General features: G+C 38.4%; 1 protein-coding gene across 1 annotated transcript in view; it reads right to left on the bottom strand.

The window, feature by feature from the left end:
• Window positions 1-22,767, bottom strand: part of LOC111567042 (acid-sensing ion channel 1-like) — a 70,286-nt gene that overhangs the window by 44,687 nt on the left and 2,832 nt on the right. Inside the window, exon 2 of the mRNA XM_023267896.3 lies at window positions 17,675-17,870. Within this exon, the coding sequence (XP_023123664.1) occupies window positions 17,675-17,870 (196 nt within the window). The remainder of the gene's footprint in view (window positions 1-17,674; window positions 17,871-22,767) is intronic.

The following is a 22,767-nucleotide window of genomic DNA, read 5'->3' as shown; positions in this document are numbered from 1 at the left end:
CTTTGCCAGTCCGAAATGTCTTCATAAAAAGCATTTCCCCCTCTCAGGCTTGGGCAAATAGAGCGTGCTCAGGCGGTATTACTGATCCGTCTCAAAACCAGCTGGAGTCATGGAGACGCTGTGTCTGCCCTTTAACTGTAACAGCATAGGATAAGATATCTCTCTTTGTCTGGGGTTATTCAAGCTGTTAAAGCAGGACATTGAAAAGAATGATTGGGCTATTAGTATGCAAAAACAACTCCTGTTGTTTTGATCGCAGATGATCAGTCTTGCCCTGCAGTAAAAGCTGCTTTTTGTCTTTTGCTCCTTTTTCACAAAACTGTTTCCATCCTACTTCTATCTTTCCTTCTCATTTCACCTGCATTTAATGATCCTGTAAACCTCCCTCTACAAAACTCTCTGTGGGTCAGCCTCCACTGCCTTTGGGAGGATGGATTCTCTAATGGCATGAAGCAGAAGAGTTTTTGCTGCAGTAGGTAAAACAAAGTAAGTCATTAACAGACAGAAGTTAAGAAAGGGAGAGAAAAAGACAATTATGAAAGCAAAGAAATACGAAAACGGTCATATTATCATCATTTTACTGCTTGGCTGAGGTGCAAAAAGTCAACATACGGCTTCAAACTAAATGCAAAAAAGCGAAATGGAAACACACAATGAATAAATCATGATATATATGAATTATGTGACTTGTGTGAAAGTTGAGGAAATAATGGTGACACAAAAAAAGCAGATCTGTGCATTATTTCCATCAGGTCTTCTGTCATTTAAAGTTTGACAGGAGTTGTTTTGATTATAGCACCAAAAGGAAAAATCGATGATTTTTACAGTTTAACTAAAACACACGCACACACACACACGTGCGCGCACACACGCGCACACGCACACACACACACACACACACACACACACACACACACACACACACACACACATACACACACACACACACACACACACACACACACACACACACACACACAGTATAACCACCTGTAGCGGGATATTGTGATAAATGATGATATGGGAAATGGGTGTGCAGTGGAAAGAAAAGGCTAGCTAGCTTTTGATCAAAGTAACTTTTACAGTGTTGATGGTACCTGGTTATAAACAGATTCTTGCGATGTCACGTATGCATGAAAAGCTCTAGATGTTGTGGTATAATATGACTGAGCTATAACCCCCAAATCGTCAGCACGTAATAGCAAGAGAAGGACAAATGTGCTCAATTTGACTATCACCTGTATTAAACTGTGCAGAAAACACAATTATGTAATTTAGCTTCTGTCCAAATTAGTTATTACTCCACCATTTTTTTCAACATAAAAAACACTGATGAACATTTTACTGATTTTCATTAAAGAAGGCAAATCCTGATGTCACTGTAGTTTGGTTATATATTGTAACTGTACCTACTGTGTAAACCAATGGGACAAACACGGTCTCAAGTTAGTTTTTCAGCTCCGTTTTGCTCTCCACCAGTCCTTGCTAAATGCTAACTGCTAAATGCCCTGCTTTCCTTCGCAGCTAATTGCTAACTCCATCTGTCTGCCTGCTGAGCAGGTGGTGTACAGTGGGTTTTTATTGCTTCTGTGCTGCAAACAGCTGCATACTGTGGCTGGAAACAGGACTGATGACAGCACTGAGAGTAAAATAGTAAGGATACAGGCTGTAAATGGTAAGCTGAAAGATGTTAAAATGCTCTGAAGAGCTGCGAGGAACCGTAGGTTTGGGTGATATTTCACTGTCAACCAACCAGTTTCACAATATACATAGTCAGTTTAAACACCGGCAATACTGATTATAGCAACTTTAAAGAGAAAGTCTCACTGAGACTAGAAATCTTGCTTTCAAAGGAGATCTGACCTCCGAGGTAACGTGCAAATAAACTTCATAAAAAAGGTAAGACTAATGAAAGTAATTACTGACTGAAGCAGTTAATTCCTAAGTGCTTAAAGTCAGTAAAATTTGTCACCGACCCTTTAGCAGACACAGTTTGAAACTTAATTCTACAGGTTTTCTTGGCGTGGTTTAGGTGATAAACAAAATTCAGAAATTATCTGTTGTTATTGAGCAGTCTGCCTAAACACTTTGTCCTTTCTCTCTTCCCTGTCCTCCTTTGTGTCACCCAGTAAATGTCCTCCTATCTGTCTCACCGCTCTCCTGACAGGCTGCATCGTATTCTGTGCGGCAAACACAAAATGTCATAATGATAATCTTTCAGGAAAGTGCAGCATCCTGCCGAGCCAAGGTCTCAACACATCAACAATGCGCCACCACCACAAGCACAGAGGCTTCTATTGGCAGCAGGCAAAGAAACAGTTCACATCAGCCAGTGAACTCTGGCGGCCGCCCCTTATTTTCACAGACGTGCCGTTATTTGCCGTAGACACATTTAAAAGGAAGGAAAAAAAAAAAACCCAACAGAAAGAAATGTTGCCTAAACTCAGGCTGCAGGCCAAAGCAGAGCCATCACTGGTTAACTGATTAGCTCAGTAATTGCGGTGGAAATGCCACTCTGAGGTTGATATAAAAGTGCAAAGGCACATCCAGGAAATACTAATCAGTCTCCCGGCTGTTCTCCCGGGAGGCTGCTGTTGTTGTTGTGAATGCCACTGCCTCTCGCTACAGAGCTTTATCTGTGTGTCGGTTAGTGTTTCCGTGTCCATGTGTGTGTGTTGCATGCGTTTGATCTCACTGGCTAGAAATGAATATCTTCTACTTTCCCAACAGTTTCCCCTCTGACAATAATAAAAACCTTTAAAAAGAGGAGGGTGAATTTGGGAAGGATCTTCCTGCATATTAAAATAAATGACTCATTACAGCAGTGTCAGAGTAAGACACACCGAGAGTCTTCCTTGTTCAAAACCTCCTCATTATAAACCTCATTTTTGCTCTAAATAACATGCCTCCGGCTCTTTTTTCTTCCCTCCCCTCTCTTTCATCCATTTGTCCTTGCCTCGTTCAGAGAGAGTTTGTTTTTGCATCGTGTTTCACACCTACAGCGACTACAGTCGGCATCCTCACCTGTCACTACAACTGCTCCCATCTGTCTTTTCTCACTTTGCCCTGCGTCCATTTCTCTGACCTCGTCACACACAGAGACCTCGTCTGTTTGCACACTGGTTTTGTACAGTTTGCACACACACACACACACACGAAAAGACATAAAAGCAGGTTTCTTCTGAAAGGCAGTTTAAGCTGAGTGGAAAACCCAGCAGCTGCCTCGCTCCTCTCTGCTGTGTGTTTGTGTCTCTGTCAGCACTGTTTGTACTGTGGCAGGATTATTTGATTGTTTACAGGTTTAGTGCTTGTCTGCTATCAATCAGCTGTGTTTACAGTGCGTGTTCCCTGACAATGCAGGATTATTGGGAATTGCTGTTGGTTTGTGTGTGTGTGTTTTTACATTCCAGTGCATCTGACTGTATAACCTACTTTAGTAATAAAAATGTTCATAGCATCCCCTTTAAATTCCTGTTATTTAACACCCCCCCCCCACTCTCTTAGGCAATATCGCACATATTCTGCATCTGCTGGTTACTGTGCTTCATTAAAGAAATATCACATTCAAACTAATCAGATCCAATACGTCATCTTTTCATGGCTGCTTTGTTACATCAAATGAAAAGTCTGGTGATTGTGATTCAGTCTGACTTTGTTACTTTTTGAATGAAACAATAACTGCTTTCACATCAGGAAGGTCCTCGTTTCAACTATTCTGATCCATCTGATAAAGGAAATGTAAAAGCCACACTGATGGAGGGACTACTGCATGTTTTACAAAAGCAAACTCACTAGTGAAAGTATATGTGGGTGATAAAACGATAGCAAGAAAGAACAATATTACAATGGAAATGTTTGACAGTTATACTTAAAGGTATTAGATGCAAACTGGCATGATAGTTCATAACAAAAACACAACATTCAGTTCAGGTCTCTCAAGATGCAAGACTTGCCCTGGTGGAGGCTGTAGCTGGTTGATTGAATGTGTGAGATGGGCACTCGTGACCTCCACCAAAGCAACTATTATTTGTATAAATTAATATACCTGTGTGTGTTTTCAGTCGTTATGTTAACATTACTACCAGTGCAACTTGTTAACTCAAGTGGCTACATTCAAAGTAAACCTTTTTCTCCTGGTCTATATTAAAAATGTGTTACTAAAATGTATTAATTAGCAATATCAACTGGTATTTTTGACATTTTGTCATGATAAATTTTAACCCAGCCTTATTTACAACTATGTAATACTCTCTTTTGTATATTGCATTTCAGTTCCTAGTTAGACAAAATACAAAAGCACCATCAGCAAAACAAAGTACAGGGGGTCCTCGACTTATGTCAGAGTTCCGTTACTACGGTGTGACGTAAGTCGATTTTCATCGTAAGTCGGAACTCCAGTGAAACACTAAACAAGCCATTACGTGCATCACGATATCGATCAGTTTACATCTTTGTACAACTATAGTAACGACAACAGTCATTAGCTCACACTGAAACACAACTCAGTAGGAAAATACCGGCGAAAATGTAAACTGTAAGTCTGACTCAGGCTTGGGAGCCATAATGAAGTTAGTGAATGTAGCATAATCCAATGTGGCGGCAAATGTAAACAAAGCCATCTTATTAGCATCGCGTGTCTACTGTACATAAAGTATTCATCTGCTCCGCTCACCAACTAGTTCCACTGAACCAGTTCCAACGTAACGATGAAACGCCGTACATTCAACCGAGGACCGACTCGTAATCATTTGTAACGTATTATCGTAAATGACATAAGTCGAGGACGTCGTAAACCGAGGACCTCCTGTACACCTAAAAATCAAAACATCTCACTCTGTTATTATATTTTACATTAGATTGTTAATACTTACATCTCAAAGAATAAGTAGTATTTTGTTGCTGTGGCTACTTAAGGTGGAGCTAGGTTGAACTCCTATAATTAGGTAGCTAAATGCAGTAGTTTGCAAACTAAGGTCCAGGCCTCCTCCAATGTGTCACAGATACATTCTTAAAATAATAAATTAAAAACTTCATTCATGTAGCACTTCTCTAGACAAATTTGATAGGGCATTGGATGATTACTGAGACGAAATATGAAAATAAACATGCATTTTTTTCTAGATCTTTAGTGCTTTTTTGTGAAATATATGCTATTTTACCCTGAAAATGAGAATTTAGAGGGAAAGTGTGTCTTTGTTGGAACATGAAAGAACTTACAGACATCTGAAATGTGACACCGGGGCACAACTGAAGACTGCTGGGTTATTCTATCTCAAATCATCAGGGATATCTGCACAAAGATGTGACTTTTTAACACAGGGACTATTTGATCTACTTGTCCAATTTGGCAGATTCCGAATCGATACAATGATGAGAAATTACAGGGACAATTTCAGCCTTTTATGTCTAATAGTTCCTGAGACATTATGGTTCAAACAGCTTCAAATTTTAATGTGAAAAACATGCTCAAAGTGGTTCGATGGGCAATTTTGTAAAAAAAAAAAAAAAGTTGGAAAGTTTCTTGAAATGTCTTTGATATATGAAGTTAAAATTTTAGAGACATCTTTATGAAGATTAATATTTTGTGGTATAATAATTTCAAGCAAATCAGACATTCAGCAGAAATTGTTTTAAATATTTGATGACTCTGCTTTGTAGTAAAGATTCACAAGCAATGAAGTGTTAATAATGACCAAATCACACCTTGTATTTTCTAAATCTAAATGTGTGAAGTAAGTAAATGAAGAAGGGGAGGAGAGCACTTTCCTCTGAAATGTAATGGATCAAAAATGTAATGCTTAAAATAGGAGTAATGTTATTACTTGAGTAAATGCGCCACCTTTGACTACATGGCCTCTCTGTCACGTCTAACAGGAGTCTTTTTATACAGCCAGCCTGATTTGGGGTTAGTTAAATGCAGAGGAGCTCCACAGCCTGAACTGCAGCATCATCCCTCCTCAGTCTCCTCCTCATAAACTCCATCCAGCAGTCTGAGTCACACTTAGCCCTCTGCCAGCCTGCTTCAGCCCACACAGAGCCCAGCCCTTAAGTCACCTGCACTAAACCTCAGGATAAATAAACCATGCGCAGAGCAGTGCAGCCAACTCGCGCTATTTTCAGCCCCACTGTGCTTTTTCACCCCCCTACTTCTTTGCCAGTCCGAAATGTCTTCATAAAAAGCATTTCCCCCTCTCAGGCTTGGGCAAATAGAGTGTGCTCAGGCGGTATTACTGATCCGTCTCAAAACCAGCTGGAGTCATGGAGACGCTGTGTCTGCCCTTTAACTGTAACAGCATAGGATAAGATATCTCTCTTTGTCTGGGGTTATTCAAGCTGTTAAAGCAGGACATTGAAAAGAATGATTGGGCTATTAGTATGCAAAAACAACTCCTGTTGTTTTGATCGCAGATGATCAGTCTTGCCCTGCAGTAAAAGCTGCTTTTCGTCTTTTGCTCCCTTTTCACAAAACTGTTTCCATCCTACTATCTTTCCTTCTCATTTCACCTGCATTTAATGATCCTGTAAACCTCCCTCTACAAAACTCTCTGTGGGTCAGCCTCCACTGCCTTTGGGAGGATGGATTCTCTAATGGCATGAAGCAGAAGAGCTTTTGCTGCAGTAGCTAAAACAAAGTAAGTCATTAACAGACAGAAGTTAAGAAAGGGAGAGAAAAAGACAATTATGAAAGCAAAGAAATACGAAAACGGTCATATTATCATCATTTTACTGCTTGGCTGAGGTGCAAAAAGTCAGCATACGGCTTCAAACTAAATGCAAAAAAGCGGAATGGAAACACACAATGAATAAATCATGATATATATGAATTATGTGACTTGTGTGAAAGTTGAGGAAATAATGGTGACACAAAAAAAGCAGATCTGTGCATTATTTCCATCAGGTCTTCTGTCATTTAAAGTTTGACAGGAGTTGTTTTGATTATAGCACCAAAAGGAAAAATCGATGATTTTTACAGTTTAACTAAAAACACACACACACACACACACACACACTTTACTGTTATTTTACAAATGTACCGCGTTTTGTTAAATAACTGATAATATCTAGTAAAATCCCAGAAACAAAGTATTATTCTACATGTTCATTGTTAAAAAAAAAAAAAGAAGAAACACTGCAAATAATGTCTATATGAAAAATCTGTAGTTTAACAAATGGTAATTAGTCGATTTTTTTTTACATTTATTTAAAATCAACACAAAAATCAGTATTTTACAGATATTTGCCATTATTTAAAGAAAAATAGATGTACGTTATCAGTTAATATTGGGTCATATGTTTTAATTATTATTTTACAGATCCCTATTTTCCCTGTTTTGTTAAATTACAGGTAATATTGTGCAAAATTACAAAAAAAAACATTTACAGGCCAAAGCTGAAAATTTTGTACACATCGAAAATCTCTTTTTTTCAAATGGTTGTTTGTTCTTTTACAATGTTTGACCATAAACTTACACATTTTTTACCGTATTTAAATCAGCAAAACTATTATATTTTACATATATTTGCCATTACTCTAACCAGTTTTTACAGCTGTTAAACATCAAAGTATTCCTGTTTTTTAGGTGGCTGTTTTTTGTAGGGTTTGCTTTATACAGTGCACCCAATTAAAGAGGTTGTGTATAACTTTTTTATTAAGGCCTTTAACTTGTTTGTCGTTTTGCATTATAACTTAACTGACACACTGAAGAGCGGCACACATAAAATTTAACACGACTTTAAAGGTGTACGAATGATGATTTACGGTGGTTTTAACGGCAGGGATGCAGCAAAGGGGAATGTTTGTTAAGTTCTTGTTTTAAAATATGTGCAATAAAGTTGCAGGAAAGCTCTCCTGCTGTGTTGGCCGCTTTCACTGCTGACGGACAACTTTTGTGCTCAGGATTACTCTCCATTATGAGCCCTGAGCATTTACCTGCCGATCTGGGTAATGTGGTTACGGTGCCCCTCGATCAGTCTTTGGAAATGGTCAGCACTAAATACCACTCGTTCAGCACTGTGAGGCGAATATTACTTAATCCTCTCTAAGTGTGTTCATATGTTCATCAAAGTGCTGTTGTGAGAGGTGGGAATACTTTTAAAAGGTGATTTAACATGCCTAATATCTCCAAGCATACTTTCTCTTTTTTTTCTTGGTCTTGTTTTTTTGTTTTTAAACCCCCCCCCCCCCCCGACGAGTCCAAGGGGGCCGCCATGGGAGCAAAGAGAACAAAGAAAAGGGCATAAGAGTGAGGTAAGGAAAAGGAGAGAGAAAGAAGAGAAGAGAGAGCATGACATGAAAACATAATGAGGATTGTCATGCCCACGGGGGTTGATGTGAGGAACACACTGCACAGGGGTTGAGATGAAGGAGGAATGCAGAAAACTGTCTAAGAAGGCAGAGACGGCGAAGAGGAGGATAAACGCCATGACTGAGAGGCGACATAACTTTGGGAGCTCAGCGCTGAAACGTGACGATTTCAGACGCCAGGATGTAGAGAACAGCTGTGCTGACCCACAAGCCGCTGGGCGATGTGGGTGGTGGCTGCGCTTCACATCTGTCGCTTCAGGCCACAAAACCCCAAGGAAATGCAAGCCTAAGTGTATTCTTGCCAAAGGAAAGATGGGCTGCCCTTCCTCCATGTGTCTGGTTCGTTTCCAGCTCCCAGCACGGCTGAAGTTGGCACAGAAATCTGAGCTCACTGTCACCCTTAGGGTTGCTTTTAGAGAGTTCAGTACGTGGCTTAAGACCATCGCTACATTAACTTTACAGCAGTCAAATGAGAAATCAGACATGAAAACACACTATATGTGTTTACAACTGAGATCCTGCACTCGGGTTAAAACATACAGTTGACGCAGTGCACAAATGAAACTGGATTTAAGTGGAGCACAGTAGAAGTTTTGTATGTTCTAATCCACCCCTAGAGACTATTTTACTTCTGACTCTTCCATTTCAGATTTCTAACCTTCCAGACAGCCATTGGTTTCTGTTCATGCCAGCACAGTTTGAAAATTGATTTGCGGAAACCTGAAACCAGCTGAAGAAAAGTAATCCATCCATCCATCACCACAAATCTTTAGTCACCTTTCTGCATTTATTTATTGTGCAAGTTGTTTTGCATTTGCTGCATTATACAAACTACAGCAGTGACTGCTTTTTAAATTGCAATGCTCATGGAAGAGGCTGTAATATGATTAAAAAATACAGAATTTATAGTAAGCATGCAGAAACAGTCTTTAAAGTTTTATATGACTGATTACTAAAATGGCTTTCTTTATATATTTACAGTCGAACAGCCTACAAATAATAAAACATAGAAAATGCAGTGATTCGCAAACCACCAGGCACAGCATGTCTTACATTTTGTCTACAAAAACCTACAAATGCATGCTGCCTTCTTGAGACATGACAGCAGCGATCAGAGTACAGAAATTATAACACAACTGCCATGACAGCAGTGTGCTGGAAGCGCGCAAACACACATCTATTCCCTGGGTAGAACTGTCAAAGCCTGAGTTTGACAAATAAAAAAGGGCCAAGCATCAGACCAAGGAAAATGCTCATCAGAGTGGGACTCTCGCTCTGTTCTCCTTTACTGGAGTTCACTGGTTAGAGCGTTTTTTAATACACACAGTTTGCCGTCTACTACAGAAATACCTCAGAGTCCAATTAGCAGTGATGATTCTCTTCAACTGTTGAGGGGAAGCGCTGGGTGCTTTCGATAAGTCCGTATTAACTGCCGGAGCATTTATTCGTTCCTCAAAGTGGTGCTGAGAGTGAAGGAGCACAATAACTTTCCAGACTGCTCTTCCCTTTCACTGTCTAATACGATTATTGGTTAATGAGGAAAGGGCAAAAACATCATGTAAGAAACTGCCCTCTCTGCTCGCTGCCCTCTAGCTGTGATGGGGTATAAAGTGTTAAAAGTTTGACAATTTAGGGAATTCTGAAAACTGTGACTGACACTATTCTCTCATATCGGTGCACTAAATAGGAAGCCACAGCCAGCAGCCAGTTAGCTTAGCTTAGCACCAAGACCGGAAAATGGGGCAAACAGCTACAGCTCTAAATCTGCCTACAAGCACTTCCATAGCTCCCTAATTAACATGTCACATTATTATTATTTTTTTTTTAAACCAGAACAAAAACTTGAGTAAAAATGACAATCTGCTATGTTACGGACGGTTGTATGCCAGATTATTTCTTGGCTCTGGCTTCAAGAGAATTCAGGAAATGACTGGTTGGGGCCCACAAATAGACCAAACTCATTTACTATAAAATGATAAATCATCTTTTCTTCAGTTTAGAGATGCTGTTAGGCAGATTTTGTTCGCCCTAGACAGAGCCAGGTTTTCTGAGTCTCCGTCTTTCAAGCCTTTGTGCTAAGCTAAGCTAACTGGCTGCTGGCTGCTGCTTCATATTTAGCACACAGACATGAGAGTCGTATTGATCTTCTCATGCAACTCTTGGCAAGAAAGCAAATAACTGCATTTGCCAAGATGTCAAACTATTCCTTTAACATTTTGGCTGGAAGAATAATGACTCCTTCGAGGGAAAACATCAACTTGGGTTTTAATTAAACTCAAATAAAAATTCTCAGTAGTACAATTTGAAAACCTGTCAAATTGAAACTGGTTGTAAATTGGATGCAATCAAGTTTAAAATTTAAACAAACGCAGTCTAATTCCCGGCTGTTCAGTACACAGATCGAAAACTGAACACTTTTTCAGCAGAAGAAGAAATATTTGCCTCAAAGATTCATAAAAGCGAACCAATACTTCTGTGACAGAATATGACAAGTTACACTTTGTAAACCAACATTTGAAAAACTCTCCCTTCGAGGCATCTTACAATTGCAGGAAGATTCTCGTTTTCCATATAATACAGTATGAAATTATTTCTTTAACAGGAAGTGATCCTGTCAATTCGATTGAGTACCGAATCTGTATTCACATCTCGAACGGCTTGAAACAGTTTCTTATCAGCCTCTTTTTCTTTGTTTGATCTTTTCACAGGGAACAGTCAGCTGGGATATACCTCTTTCCTTATTCATCAAGCACTTTGCAATGAAACAATGAAAAGATTAACAATGCAATGCATCAAAGACGGTCTTCAAAGGAAGTGCATTTTCCAGCTTTCTGGAGCTGTGCGGTGATGTAGATAACAAAAGGAAGTTGAGAGGAGAGAAATAAAGGCCTTAAACCTCTCCAGGGGAAACACCTCTCTGCTGCCACTATGTTCTGGCCAGATGCAATTTCCTGGGCACCGTTCTGCTCTTCAAAGAGACGAGAAATTGCTCTATCACAGTGGACACAGTAGAGAGGAGGTGGAGGTTGTGGGCAGTTGGAGGAAGAGCCTTAGACTCATGAGCTACATAAATTAACCACCACATAAATTATCCATCCCCCCCAAATTAGAAGAAAACACAGAAAAGGCCAAAAAATGCTTGAGTGAGATTAGAGTGACCTACACACACATGCACCCCAAACAACTATTTACATGATTCATGTGTGTGCGTTTCACATTCCAGCTGAAAAATTAATGATTGAGGCAGAACTAATCAAATGTTTGGGAGCATGTGCTCACGACCACAACGCTGTCTCGAATCCTATCGAGGAAAAGTCATGATGCAGCGTTTGGGTTAAGGAGAAGGCCAATGCATCATTAAAGCGCCACACAGCCGCAGTCTTCACCGCTCAGTTCAAGGGACTGTTTGGTTTGGAGGAAAACAAACTCATTAAAGACCTGATATGCTTCCGTGTGCGACGTCAGTTCAAGTAGAAAGGTGATGGTGCTCTGTGTAATCTTGGTAGACTTTTTTTCCCACAGCAGAAATGTCCACTTGTCAAACAGCACAAGTGTTACTAGCAGCATTAGCAGCGGCTCCTTTCTATTCCAGTGTCCCAGTTAGCCACGACAGTGTGACGGGAAGTCAGCAGGACACAGCTAAACAGAATTCAGCCATCATTAATTCTACTTTCCCCTCTTCCCTGCTGTCACAACTTCTGCTGAAAAAAGGTCCAATGTGACATGCATATATGCTAGAAATACCCCTTTAGCCACCATGCATATGTACTAATAAAGTTCATGATTCTACAACCAAAACAATTCATCAGGAGTGTGGCTTTTTATTAGACGCTTCTGACACACAAAAAAATCTGCCCAGAAATAGTAACAAAAGGTAACCTCTACACATCAGTTCTACTTCTTATCTCCTGACAAACTGATTCCAGCGTTCACTTTGTGGCACTTTTAAAATCTGTCTTATGCTCCCTCATCGATTTGCATAGAATTAATTAGTATGAGATAAAAGAAAATACGAATTTGTTTATTATAGAATGGAAATTAATGTGCTACAGCACTACAAAGAAGTCTAAAGAGTGTAGAAAACAGATAATTTTTTTTTAGGTAATAACTGGATTAGAATAGAAACTATTTACATAATATACACCATGAGTCGCCCCTCACATCTGGAACTCCCTCCCTGACCACCTGAGAGCTCCACAGAGAGTGGATGTTTTTAAAAAAGGCCTAAAGAACTTTCTTTTTAACAAAGCTTTGAATTAAATGTGTCCCTGAAAATTAGGTTTCTTTTATTTTATCTGTTTGTTTTTATCCTTTTATATCTTTGATATGATGATGAAATTGATAAGAATATGGTATTATTTGTATTAAAAAGAGAACCTCGGCAGAGTGCTGAGTAAAATGTGACGTTGTTGTTGTCCTGATGGAAATAATACTGTAGAAACAGACATTATATTGATGTGAACTTGGTAATGGGGGGTAATTTCACCCCTTCAGTGTTTTTGAACTCAGCCTGCATTAACATTCTGGCTTCACACACAACTATTATTTGAGACTTGGCCGTTACATGAATGTGAGCTTTTATATGGCAGTTTATGGCACATAAATCACAGTATATTATATAAGTTAACACAAGGCCTGTAAATGTAACACGGCGCTGCTACTGATGCTCAGATACCTTCAGACATCTCCTCTTTCCACACCTTTGAAACATTAGAAAGAGAGGAGGTGTGTCCAACAATTTTTGTCACTTTTAATGTGATGTGAACAACTGAGCATAACACTGTATAATAAATATTCATTGTCAGTTGTTTAAGTTGTTGATTAATCTGTTATTTGTTTCGTGTATAAAAGGTCAAAAAGGCGGTTTAACAAATGGCTGTTTTATCCACATCTCACACATATTCAGTTTATTGTCACAGAGGAGTAAAGAAAACAGAAAATATCAAAAATTTTAGACGCTGGAATCAGAAAATTCTGACTATTTTTGTCTTTATTAACCAATTAATTATCAAAATAGTTGGATGATAAATTTAATATCAGACAACTTACTGATTAATTATTGCAGCTTTACTATAATTACTTTTCAGAAGAGATTGTCTAAAAATGTGTGCTGTTATCCTCCATCTCGTTTATGTACTCTCAGAAATGTCAAACATGTTTTGACAAAGAACTATTACAGTACTAACATGTAGAGCTTTTTTAAAGAGGGATAAAAAGATTTTAAAAAGCAAGTGTTGCTGGTCAGTAGACAGTAAGCGCTACAGGATAAACAATAAGTACGTGTAGCAAACTTATGGAATTAGAAGAGTTAAAAAAAGTAATAGAAATATTTATAGCGTGAATGAATGTGCAAATAATTCACCTGAGAATGTGCACATTTACAAATGTACATGGTACAGTATTTATAATTAATGAAGCTTCAAATCTTATAACCAGCTGTATGCAGTTTGTCGTTTTATGTGTTACTTTCACCATCTAAAAATCTGCTACTATCATAATCACAAGACAAAACTGTCTTATCCTGCATATAAACCAACAAAAAGTTTAACTGAATAAATACAACTAATGCAGAAACGGAAAAATGCCACTTGGCTTTTGACTGCAGCCTCTTTAAACAACTATTAATAACTAAAAACTTTTTATTCCCAGCTTGGTCAGACAGCACGTCACACACTTCTGCAGCATAAACCGTCACTTTAACTCCCAGCACTATAAAAGGTGCATTTCCCTGCCTTAAGCGAGCAAAGTTTATTAATTTAGCGCCCTTCTGGAGCAGATGTCTCAAAGTGCTTCTCAATAAAAGACAAAAGCAGCAGACAGTAAATCGAGGCTCTACAAAGAGACAATGTCATACCCTGCATATAAAATCCTTTGAGACAAATTTATGACTTTGGATGCATCAGTAAAACTGATTTGACTTGGCATATACTGTAGACAGAGCGTGGAATTTTTATTTTTTATTTTTAGAATATATGATAAAATAGAGGTAAATTAAAAACAACAGCTCTCAAGATGATTTTTGAGGATGTTTGCAGTATCTATGAGCTCAGCGCTTTAAAAGTCTCAACCTTGAAGTCTCCTTTGGTTTTAAACCTGTCGTGAGGATCAGAAGACCTCAGAGGTTCTAATGTAAGCAGGACTCTGATCACACAGAGCCCTAAGAGTGATCACAAGAATGCTGATTGGATTACTGAATTTGAAGATGGGCCAAAAGAAAAAAAAAGAAAGGAAATGAAAATAGATCAGAGTTGCTACCAGACACGTCTGATAAATGACATACTCTAAATCTTGCTCTTTCAAGCAATGAGTGGAGACATAAAAAAGGCATCCACTAGTTTTCCTTTCACTGGATTAGCAGAAAAAATAGCAAAATAGCCCATAAGCAGAAACATCACTTCAAAGCTACTTCAGTGCAGCTGCTACAGTAAGTGGTGGAGTGTGGAGCTCCTCTTTGGTGTCATTGTGTATGAATGTGTGTTATTATGTTTCCCCGTTAATCTTTTGGACCTGCACATAAAAGCCTGTCAATTCTGCTGCTTAAATCAAGGTAAAATCCCTACTGTACTATGCAGTTCACACCTTTACAAAATAATACGTCACAGACCACTTAGAGGACAATATCCAGCAGATAACATCAGAGATGTGCACTGAAGATAAACATGAATCTTCTTGGGAGAAAAAAAAAACACCTGTAAACTCAATCCAATCTACTCAGTGAGGTCGCCGTGTAGATGTGATCAATGTTCAGCTCCAAATTAAAATTTGTGTCCAGTGCCAGTGACTACAGCTACAGTGTCTGGCTGGGCCGACAGTAACGGCAGACTTTAATTGCAGAGACATCACAGCCAGGCAGCTCTACTCCTGGACTGCAGGGGAAACTTACTTCTGCATCAGTCAGTCGGACATATATAACGTCAGCTGACTGCTTAAACACATTTCTTTCACCAGCTCCACTGCATTATTCCACATCCCTTCTCCACAAGGGTTTATTTTCAAAGGACATCTCTGTACGGCACTGCCATTCCTTGTTTCGAAGCAGAAAATGATAACAACAAAAAGATGAAAAGGCAGATGTAAACATATAAGCAGCGGCAGAGATTCAAGTAAATAAATAACAAAGCAATGTATGATCATAAATTTTAACAAGGACCTGTCTGCACAGATTTGAAATGTATTTTACACACAGACATCAGCAAAGCCGTATGCGTGGCCATCATAAAACAAAGAAATAAATCGGTTACAGAAGCATAAAAATCATTTTACACCGTAAATGTCGACCCGCACTTGAGAGTAAAAGACGTCTATACCCACACAGCCACATGCACTGGAACAAATTTTAATCAGAGGCTTCAACTGAAACCAGCAGCATCCACAGAAAAAAGCCCAGCAGGTCTCCTCAGGTCTTCAGACCTCATGTCATTTCTTTTAGTTCACTCAAAGGTTTGCTTGTTCTTTGCACAGTGGGGTTCATCTATCTTTAACCCATTCCACGATAAATAAATAATCCCATGATTTTACGTGTGTTGTCTGCCTCGAACTATTTAAACACTAAATCAAAGGAACTACACTACCAGTCCAAAGTCTGGACACATCTTCTCATTCAACGCTTTTTGTTTATTTGTATTATTTTCTACATTGTAGATTAATACTGAAGAAAAAAAAAAAAAAAGTTTCACTTGTGTGGGCGGACATTCATAACAGTTTGTAAGATCAGTTTCAGTGGCTACACAGCAATTAGCTCTCCGAGGTGCTGACGCTAGCTGTTTCTTAGTCCCACCTGTGATTTGATTATTTAGAACGTGACTTTGTGGTCATGATTTGACTCGCTGGTTTAACTGTCGGGTCACAACAACTGGATCCATAAAAGAAAGGCAGCTAATAACACCATTGACAAACACTCCCTCCCGATCATTCTTTTCTCCCTGGATAATACACACTCAATAGTTTACTCAATAGTGAGCAGTAAATTCACATTTCAGACGTTTACTAATCATCATCAGTTTTAACACCTATATGACATCAGGTCAGTGTTACCAAGGCTGCTTAGAACATTGCACTGTGGGATTTTTACCATCACCTGTGTGCAGGCAATGGACACTTTATGGTGGATAAATGTAGAAACACATAATTTGGACACTCAAATCAAATGGTGCACAGAAAATGTAATGCACTATACAATAAACAGGGATTGTTTTCAGCTGGAGTGTGCAGGAATATTGGGTCAGCAGGCGTAAACGTGCTGGATGGTTTGACAAAAGTAAATTGCTTGTGACAAACAGTGTAATTAGAATGAAGTTTAATAATGCTGAGTAATGTTTAGCTGCAGAGGTGGGCAAATGAGTGTTAAAAATATGTTTGTTCAATATAACACTGTGTCTGTTAACCCTCCGAACCCCACAGAGTTTCTGAGTGGTTTTTTGCTCCTGTCACATTTTAATTCACTGTACTATAAAACCCTTCACCTCTATGGAAATGGCACAACCACAGCTAGAAGAAGAGAGAACTAAATATGTCCTCTGTGTTGTATAACAGAAATATAATGCCAAAAATCATAAAAGAGCAAAGCTGAATTTTGAAAGATTGTCACCAACATGTTCAATGTTTTTCTACATACAAAAGATATGTTACGGCTTACATTTCCAATTTGTTCCCATACTGTCTTCTATCTGCCTTGTGTACACTCAGCCTGCACTTCAGCTAAAAAGTCTATGAATTTTTGTCACATGACTGGTTCTCACAGCTGAGTCACTAATGGCTTCACAGTTGCACAGATGAGCACAGAATTTTGGGATTTTTACAGGATCTGGTTACAACAAATGGTTTGTTTTTGGTACTTTTTTTTTTTTTTTAAATAAGACAAAATGATTTTGATAAAATACCACGTTTTTAAGCTTAGATTTGATTCATTTTCCTGACAAAACTGTAGGCCACATCTGGTAAGTTCAGTCATTGTTGGAAAGTGAATACTCAGACATTTTTTTCTCTGTTTTTACAGTTACAGGCTCCAATAAATTGTGAAATTTTAGTGATTTCTTAAAAGATAGCATGCCTTTCACACTCGCCTGAAGGTTTTGGGGTTCAGATGGTTAAATTTCAGTCTTTAATCACCATTAAACAACAAACTGACTGACAGAGACATCCATGTTTGCTCGCTTTTACTGACGCTTCCACACATTTTAGCGCCTTTTTAAGTCTGACACATTGGAGCTTTCAGAAAAATTTGACTTTCCCAGCTGTAATTATGGCTTGGATGATGACATGAATACTATTTACAAGTTGGAAACTGGTAATTACAGTAACACTGTGACTTGAGCATAATCCTTTAATTAACGTCTGATCAAATCTTCTTGAGAGATTTGAGAGACTCACCACTTTGAAGTCCTCTGCTCTGCACTCGGTGCCGTGGAAGTGGCAGGACAGCAGCATGTCGTTGATGTCGTGGCCGGTGCGGTCGTAGAATTCGCGCATGTTGAAGGGTCGCGGCTTGAAATTGTGGAAGTCGGCTTTGACCTTCAGGCTCTCCAGAACGCTCTCCTCCACAAGGTGTATGTCCCTGATCTCATACCTGAAACAACACAAACAAATGGATGCAAATTTCAGCTCCTGTAGTTGAGTATGGAGTGAGAAATTTGAACATCTTCACAGTGAATAATCACTGCTCTTTGAGCAAGTAGACTTAATAAAAAGCGAATATCAGCCTTGAAACATTCAGGAAGGTTTATGAATCTCTCTATCGGTGAACTTTTGCTCCGCTCAACTAGAACTAAAAATAATATTCTCCAGAGCAAATCAAAATTGACAGAAAACAGACAATAAAAATGTACAAGATGGTTTTTTGTGGCATTTTCTGACTCTCAAATGGAAAGCACTAGTGGAGTGTAACACTTTGTTGTACCCTACATAATAAATTTCAGACAGGAGCTGCACGGGCCCATAAACCAAGTCGTCCATTCACTGTCAACGCAACAACTCCAGGCTACGCAGTATTTCAAGCCAAGTCTCTCTAACAAAATCTGCATTCAGACTTGAGAAAAATTTGTTTGTGTTGACTGGATTGTTTTGGCCATGGGAACATTTCGTTAAACTTTCATGTGAATTCTTAAACTGACGGTCAAAAGTAAGTCTGGCTTAATTATTAACGACATGGCAGAGGTATGGTACAAAGAGTTCAACTGATGGCTCAAACCATAAGAGAATTACCGCCGTGTTGGACAGATGAGGTGTTATTTTATGGGTCAAGAGCCTCATTTTTTTTCTCTCCCTCTTTCCATCATTTTGTTCTACAACTAAGATTATGGTCATGAAATCCTGTCCTGGTTGTTGACAAGAAAACTCATCTTGGAGAGCTTTCCTGACTGGGACATAAATGGATTTAACTTTCCTTGTCATCCACAGGGTTTGCACTCCTTGGTCTACCAGCTCATCTGTCATTTTTTCACACCTACTCTTTTAGAATGAACTCTACTGTTGATTTTGTGAGGGAAAAACTACCCTTAACCCTTCTGTTGTCGTCATTTACGGACACCAAAAAATATTGTTTCCTTGTCTGAAAAAATCCAACAATTCAGCAAAAAAAATCCCCAAATTTCTGAAAATTTGCAAAACATTCAGCAAGTAAATTCCAATAATTCCATAAAAGTTTCCCTTAAAAGTTTTATTTAAAAAAAAAAAAAAAATCCCCCAAATTTGGCAAGAAAATTCTTGTAAATATTTTTTAAAAATGAGTAAAAATCTTCCAAAAAAATCCTAAAAATTTCTAAAGTGATTACATATGTATCAGTAAAACTTCTAATATTTTCTTTAAGAACATACACATAAAAATCAACCAAATCCAGCGAAATTCGCTGAATTTTGGTTGATTATTTTGCGAATGTTCTTAAGAAACATTTTTAACATTTCTTTTTTCCACCAAAAAATGTTCAAAGATTTCCCAAAATGTTGAACATGTGGACATCATAAATTTCACTGTGAAAATATTATTTTTTCCCACATTTTCAAACTTTAAATTTGCAAAACCTTAAGGAATAACATTCCAATAATTCCTTAAAAGTTTCCCTTAAAAGTTTGTTTAAAAAAAAATAAATAAATAAAAAATCCCCCAAATTTGGCAAGAAAATTCTTGTAAATATTTTTTAAAAATGAGTAAAAATCTTCCAAAAAAATCCTAAAAAATTCTAAAGTGATTACATATGTATCAGTAAAACTTCTAATATTTTCTTTAAGAACATTCACATAAAAATCAACCAAATCCAGCGAAATTCGCTGAATTTTAGTTGATTTTTTTTACAAATGTTCTTAAGAAACATTTTTAACATTTCTTTTTTTCCACCAAAAAATGTTCAAAGATTTCCCCAAAATGTTGAAAATGTGGACATCAGAAGTTTTACTGTGAAAAAATATATATATTTCCACATTTTCAAACTAAAACGGGTCAATTTTGACCCGCAGGACGACACAAGGGTTAATATCGCTTCGACAGATTTTTTTATTTATTTTTTTCATAGCCTCATTCTTATCTTCCCCACCTGCATGGTTACCTCTTTACTCCCCATATTGACAGGCAATCTCACCTCAATTAAGCAACTCTCAGCTTTCAATCAACTACGAGCCATTTGTGACCTCTATTGTTCATGAACTAATAACACACAGCTGCCCGAGAAGCAGGTTAGTTCTGAAACCAAATTTCTGAGCTGAGTCTTTAATGTAGTATCCATTGTGCTACTCCAAATTGAATGTTATGAAGCACTGAGCACCAAGAACAAAAAAATGTGACAATCCAAATGCTTATTCTGGATTGTTATAGGCTCTTCAGTTGTTAAATGTTTCACAGCGTTCACCAGCGAGTCTCTAACTGTGCGAGTGTGTCTGCTGTTTGGTATTGTACAGTGGGTTTTAAGAGCTATGAGAGTGGGAGCAGAGCACCCACAACTGTACCGATTCGCTTCCTTTTAGGTTGTTCTCTTTAGATTACTAACTCTGATCATCCTCTTTCATGTTGTCATGTTGTTTTAGAATCAGAAACTTCCCACTGCAGTAACTCAGGGTAGACACAAGGTGGCTTAAGGTTTACAGAACTGCCCCACTGTCAGCCATTTTGTCCTGAATTCCATTGTGGTGTAGAAGAGAAAAGCTTTGACAACAACATCAACTCCATGTGTGACAATGACAAATAGTGGTGACTGGATGCGACTCCAGCCATGTTGCTGGTATGTTTTCCAATTGAGCCAACCCACTGTAACCGCAATTAGAAAAAAAACATCTTCCCCCAGGTTTGGGCCTCAAGAGGGTCAACTTAGTAGACCACCAGGCTTGAAAAACACTGGCAGAAGAAGAAATGTTGGTTATATTTTTGGTTCATCCCCAGTTTCCCCTGTGGTGAGATGAGCAGTAAATGTGGTCCACATACAGCACATGTTCTCAGATAGCGAGGAGGTTGTCCACGCTTTTACAGAATCACATCAAGCAGTGACACTCTTCACTCCAATAAGGAGTGATGCCTTCATGCATGTCAGTGTGAAAAACATGTGATGTCGTCACTTAATAATTGAGCGGTTTGAAAAATTAAAAAGATTGTATTCAACATTAAAAAACTGTGCGAAAAATTCTATGTAAAATGCATCTTAAAAGAGCATTTCCGATTTCAGTTACAGAAGCATTGCACAAATATTGACCAAACTGTCAAAAATTAATATTGTTTAATAAGGTTATCCCTCATATTGTGATTTCATTGGCACCCCAGATTCTTCCTCGTCTGACTCACAGAAAACCAACACAGTAATTAGTCTGATTCTTTGACCCCGTGAGCATTTACAGCCCCATCTTTATTCCAAATCTGGACCAGACACAGCACCTAACCTTTGTTCTAAACCTGCACGGTTTAAAGCCTATGGATTAACTTATTATGCACAATGCAAGAACACAAAAATACAGATAGGCACATTCAATAACATTCAATTAAAAGAAAAAAAAAAGATCCTGGTTTTTTGTTTGAAGCCAGAGCAGCTGCAGTGAGGTGCATATTCTGACCACAGAATATCTACAAGGATTAGGGCCACCATGACGACCAAAACAGCACACAAGTTTCTGCAGTGTTAAATAGCTTACTGCCATTTGATATGATGTTAATGTTAAAATATAAATTACAGTCACTTTAAGCTATATAATGTCAGCAAATGTCCGCCTATATCTGAATGTTAGCTTTGTCATTGTGGGCATCTTCACAGATTTATTTTGGGTGTAGGCTGTTAATCGAATCTGTTTAACATTAGAGAACCGTTGTGTTCTTCGCATTTGATAGTCGGGTCCAAATCTATACTGAATCTTGTGTGTATGAAGATGTGCCCGTACACAACAGGAGCTCAAAAATCACTATTTATATTGTATTACTGAGATAATGCTAAGTGATTTCTACATTAAAGATTGGCGTACAGTTAATTGATACAAAAGCTGACATTTATTAAATTGTTCAGTGAAAAAAAAAACTTCTCTTCATGTTTTGCAATGATTTACTAATAATAGTTTCTTGCATGACAACATTTGTCGTGCAAGTCCCAGATATCGCTGCATTATTGATAGCTCGATGTTCAGTTACATTTCTGTCGGCTTTGTCTGCATCATCTTCCAATCTTTCTAAAACTAAACTGAAAATGAAGGCCTGCAAGTAACTGAGTAGGGAGCCAGACAATCCACATCACATGCAGCTTTATCAGTAACACTGAGAAATTTACCGTCATTCAGTGGAGCTCGCAAAAGTCTGACCATGCTGCCTTGTAATAAAGGAGAGCAGAATAGCTGTAAATGCAGCCGCTCTCTACCCTCGCTGTGATCTCCCACTGCGCTATTATTAAAAATGTCACCATTTTAATGGACTCAACAAAGAGCAGACTGCTTCAAGTCCCCCCCCCCACCATACACTGCCTCAAATGAAAAGCCTTTCAGAAATTTCTCATATGAATGTACTGCTATGTGAATATGGTCTTTTATTGATCTTTTGTGGAACATACTATTAACACACTCCATGTGTTTTTATGCACAGCCGGAATGAGATTCAGCAGCTCACTCTATCTCAACCACAGCTGGTATCTGAGATGTGTAATTGCATTATTCGATAAAATTTGGAACAAGGTACCATAATCCTTATGTTTTTCACTTTCATGTGAGCAGAGGGACATCTTACACTCCAACTAAAACAATCTAAATATTAAATCAATAGTAAGTACCCTCATTCTGGTTTAAAAAATTAATTCATGGATTTTTTTGTGACATTAAGATTAGGCCAGATCCCATTAGGACGGAGGCGGGGAGTGTTTTCGTTTGATTGAAAGAGAAATTAATTGAGGTAAGGCATTGACTCCCCACTGTTTGTGCAATGGACAAACCTGCCAAGAAGGCACTTACAAGATAAAATCCCACAAGCACGAGCCGACAGGATCGGCGAAGGCTGACACTTCAGCATGTGTGCA

Source organism: Amphiprion ocellaris, chromosome 8 (assembly GCF_022539595.1).
Source record: "Amphiprion ocellaris isolate individual 3 ecotype Okinawa chromosome 8, ASM2253959v1, whole genome shotgun sequence".
NCBI lineage: Eukaryota > Metazoa > Chordata > Actinopteri > Pomacentridae > Amphiprion > Amphiprion ocellaris.
The sequence above is the reverse complement of the archived record's forward strand: the minus strand, read 5'-3'. Positions and strand labels throughout refer to the sequence as shown.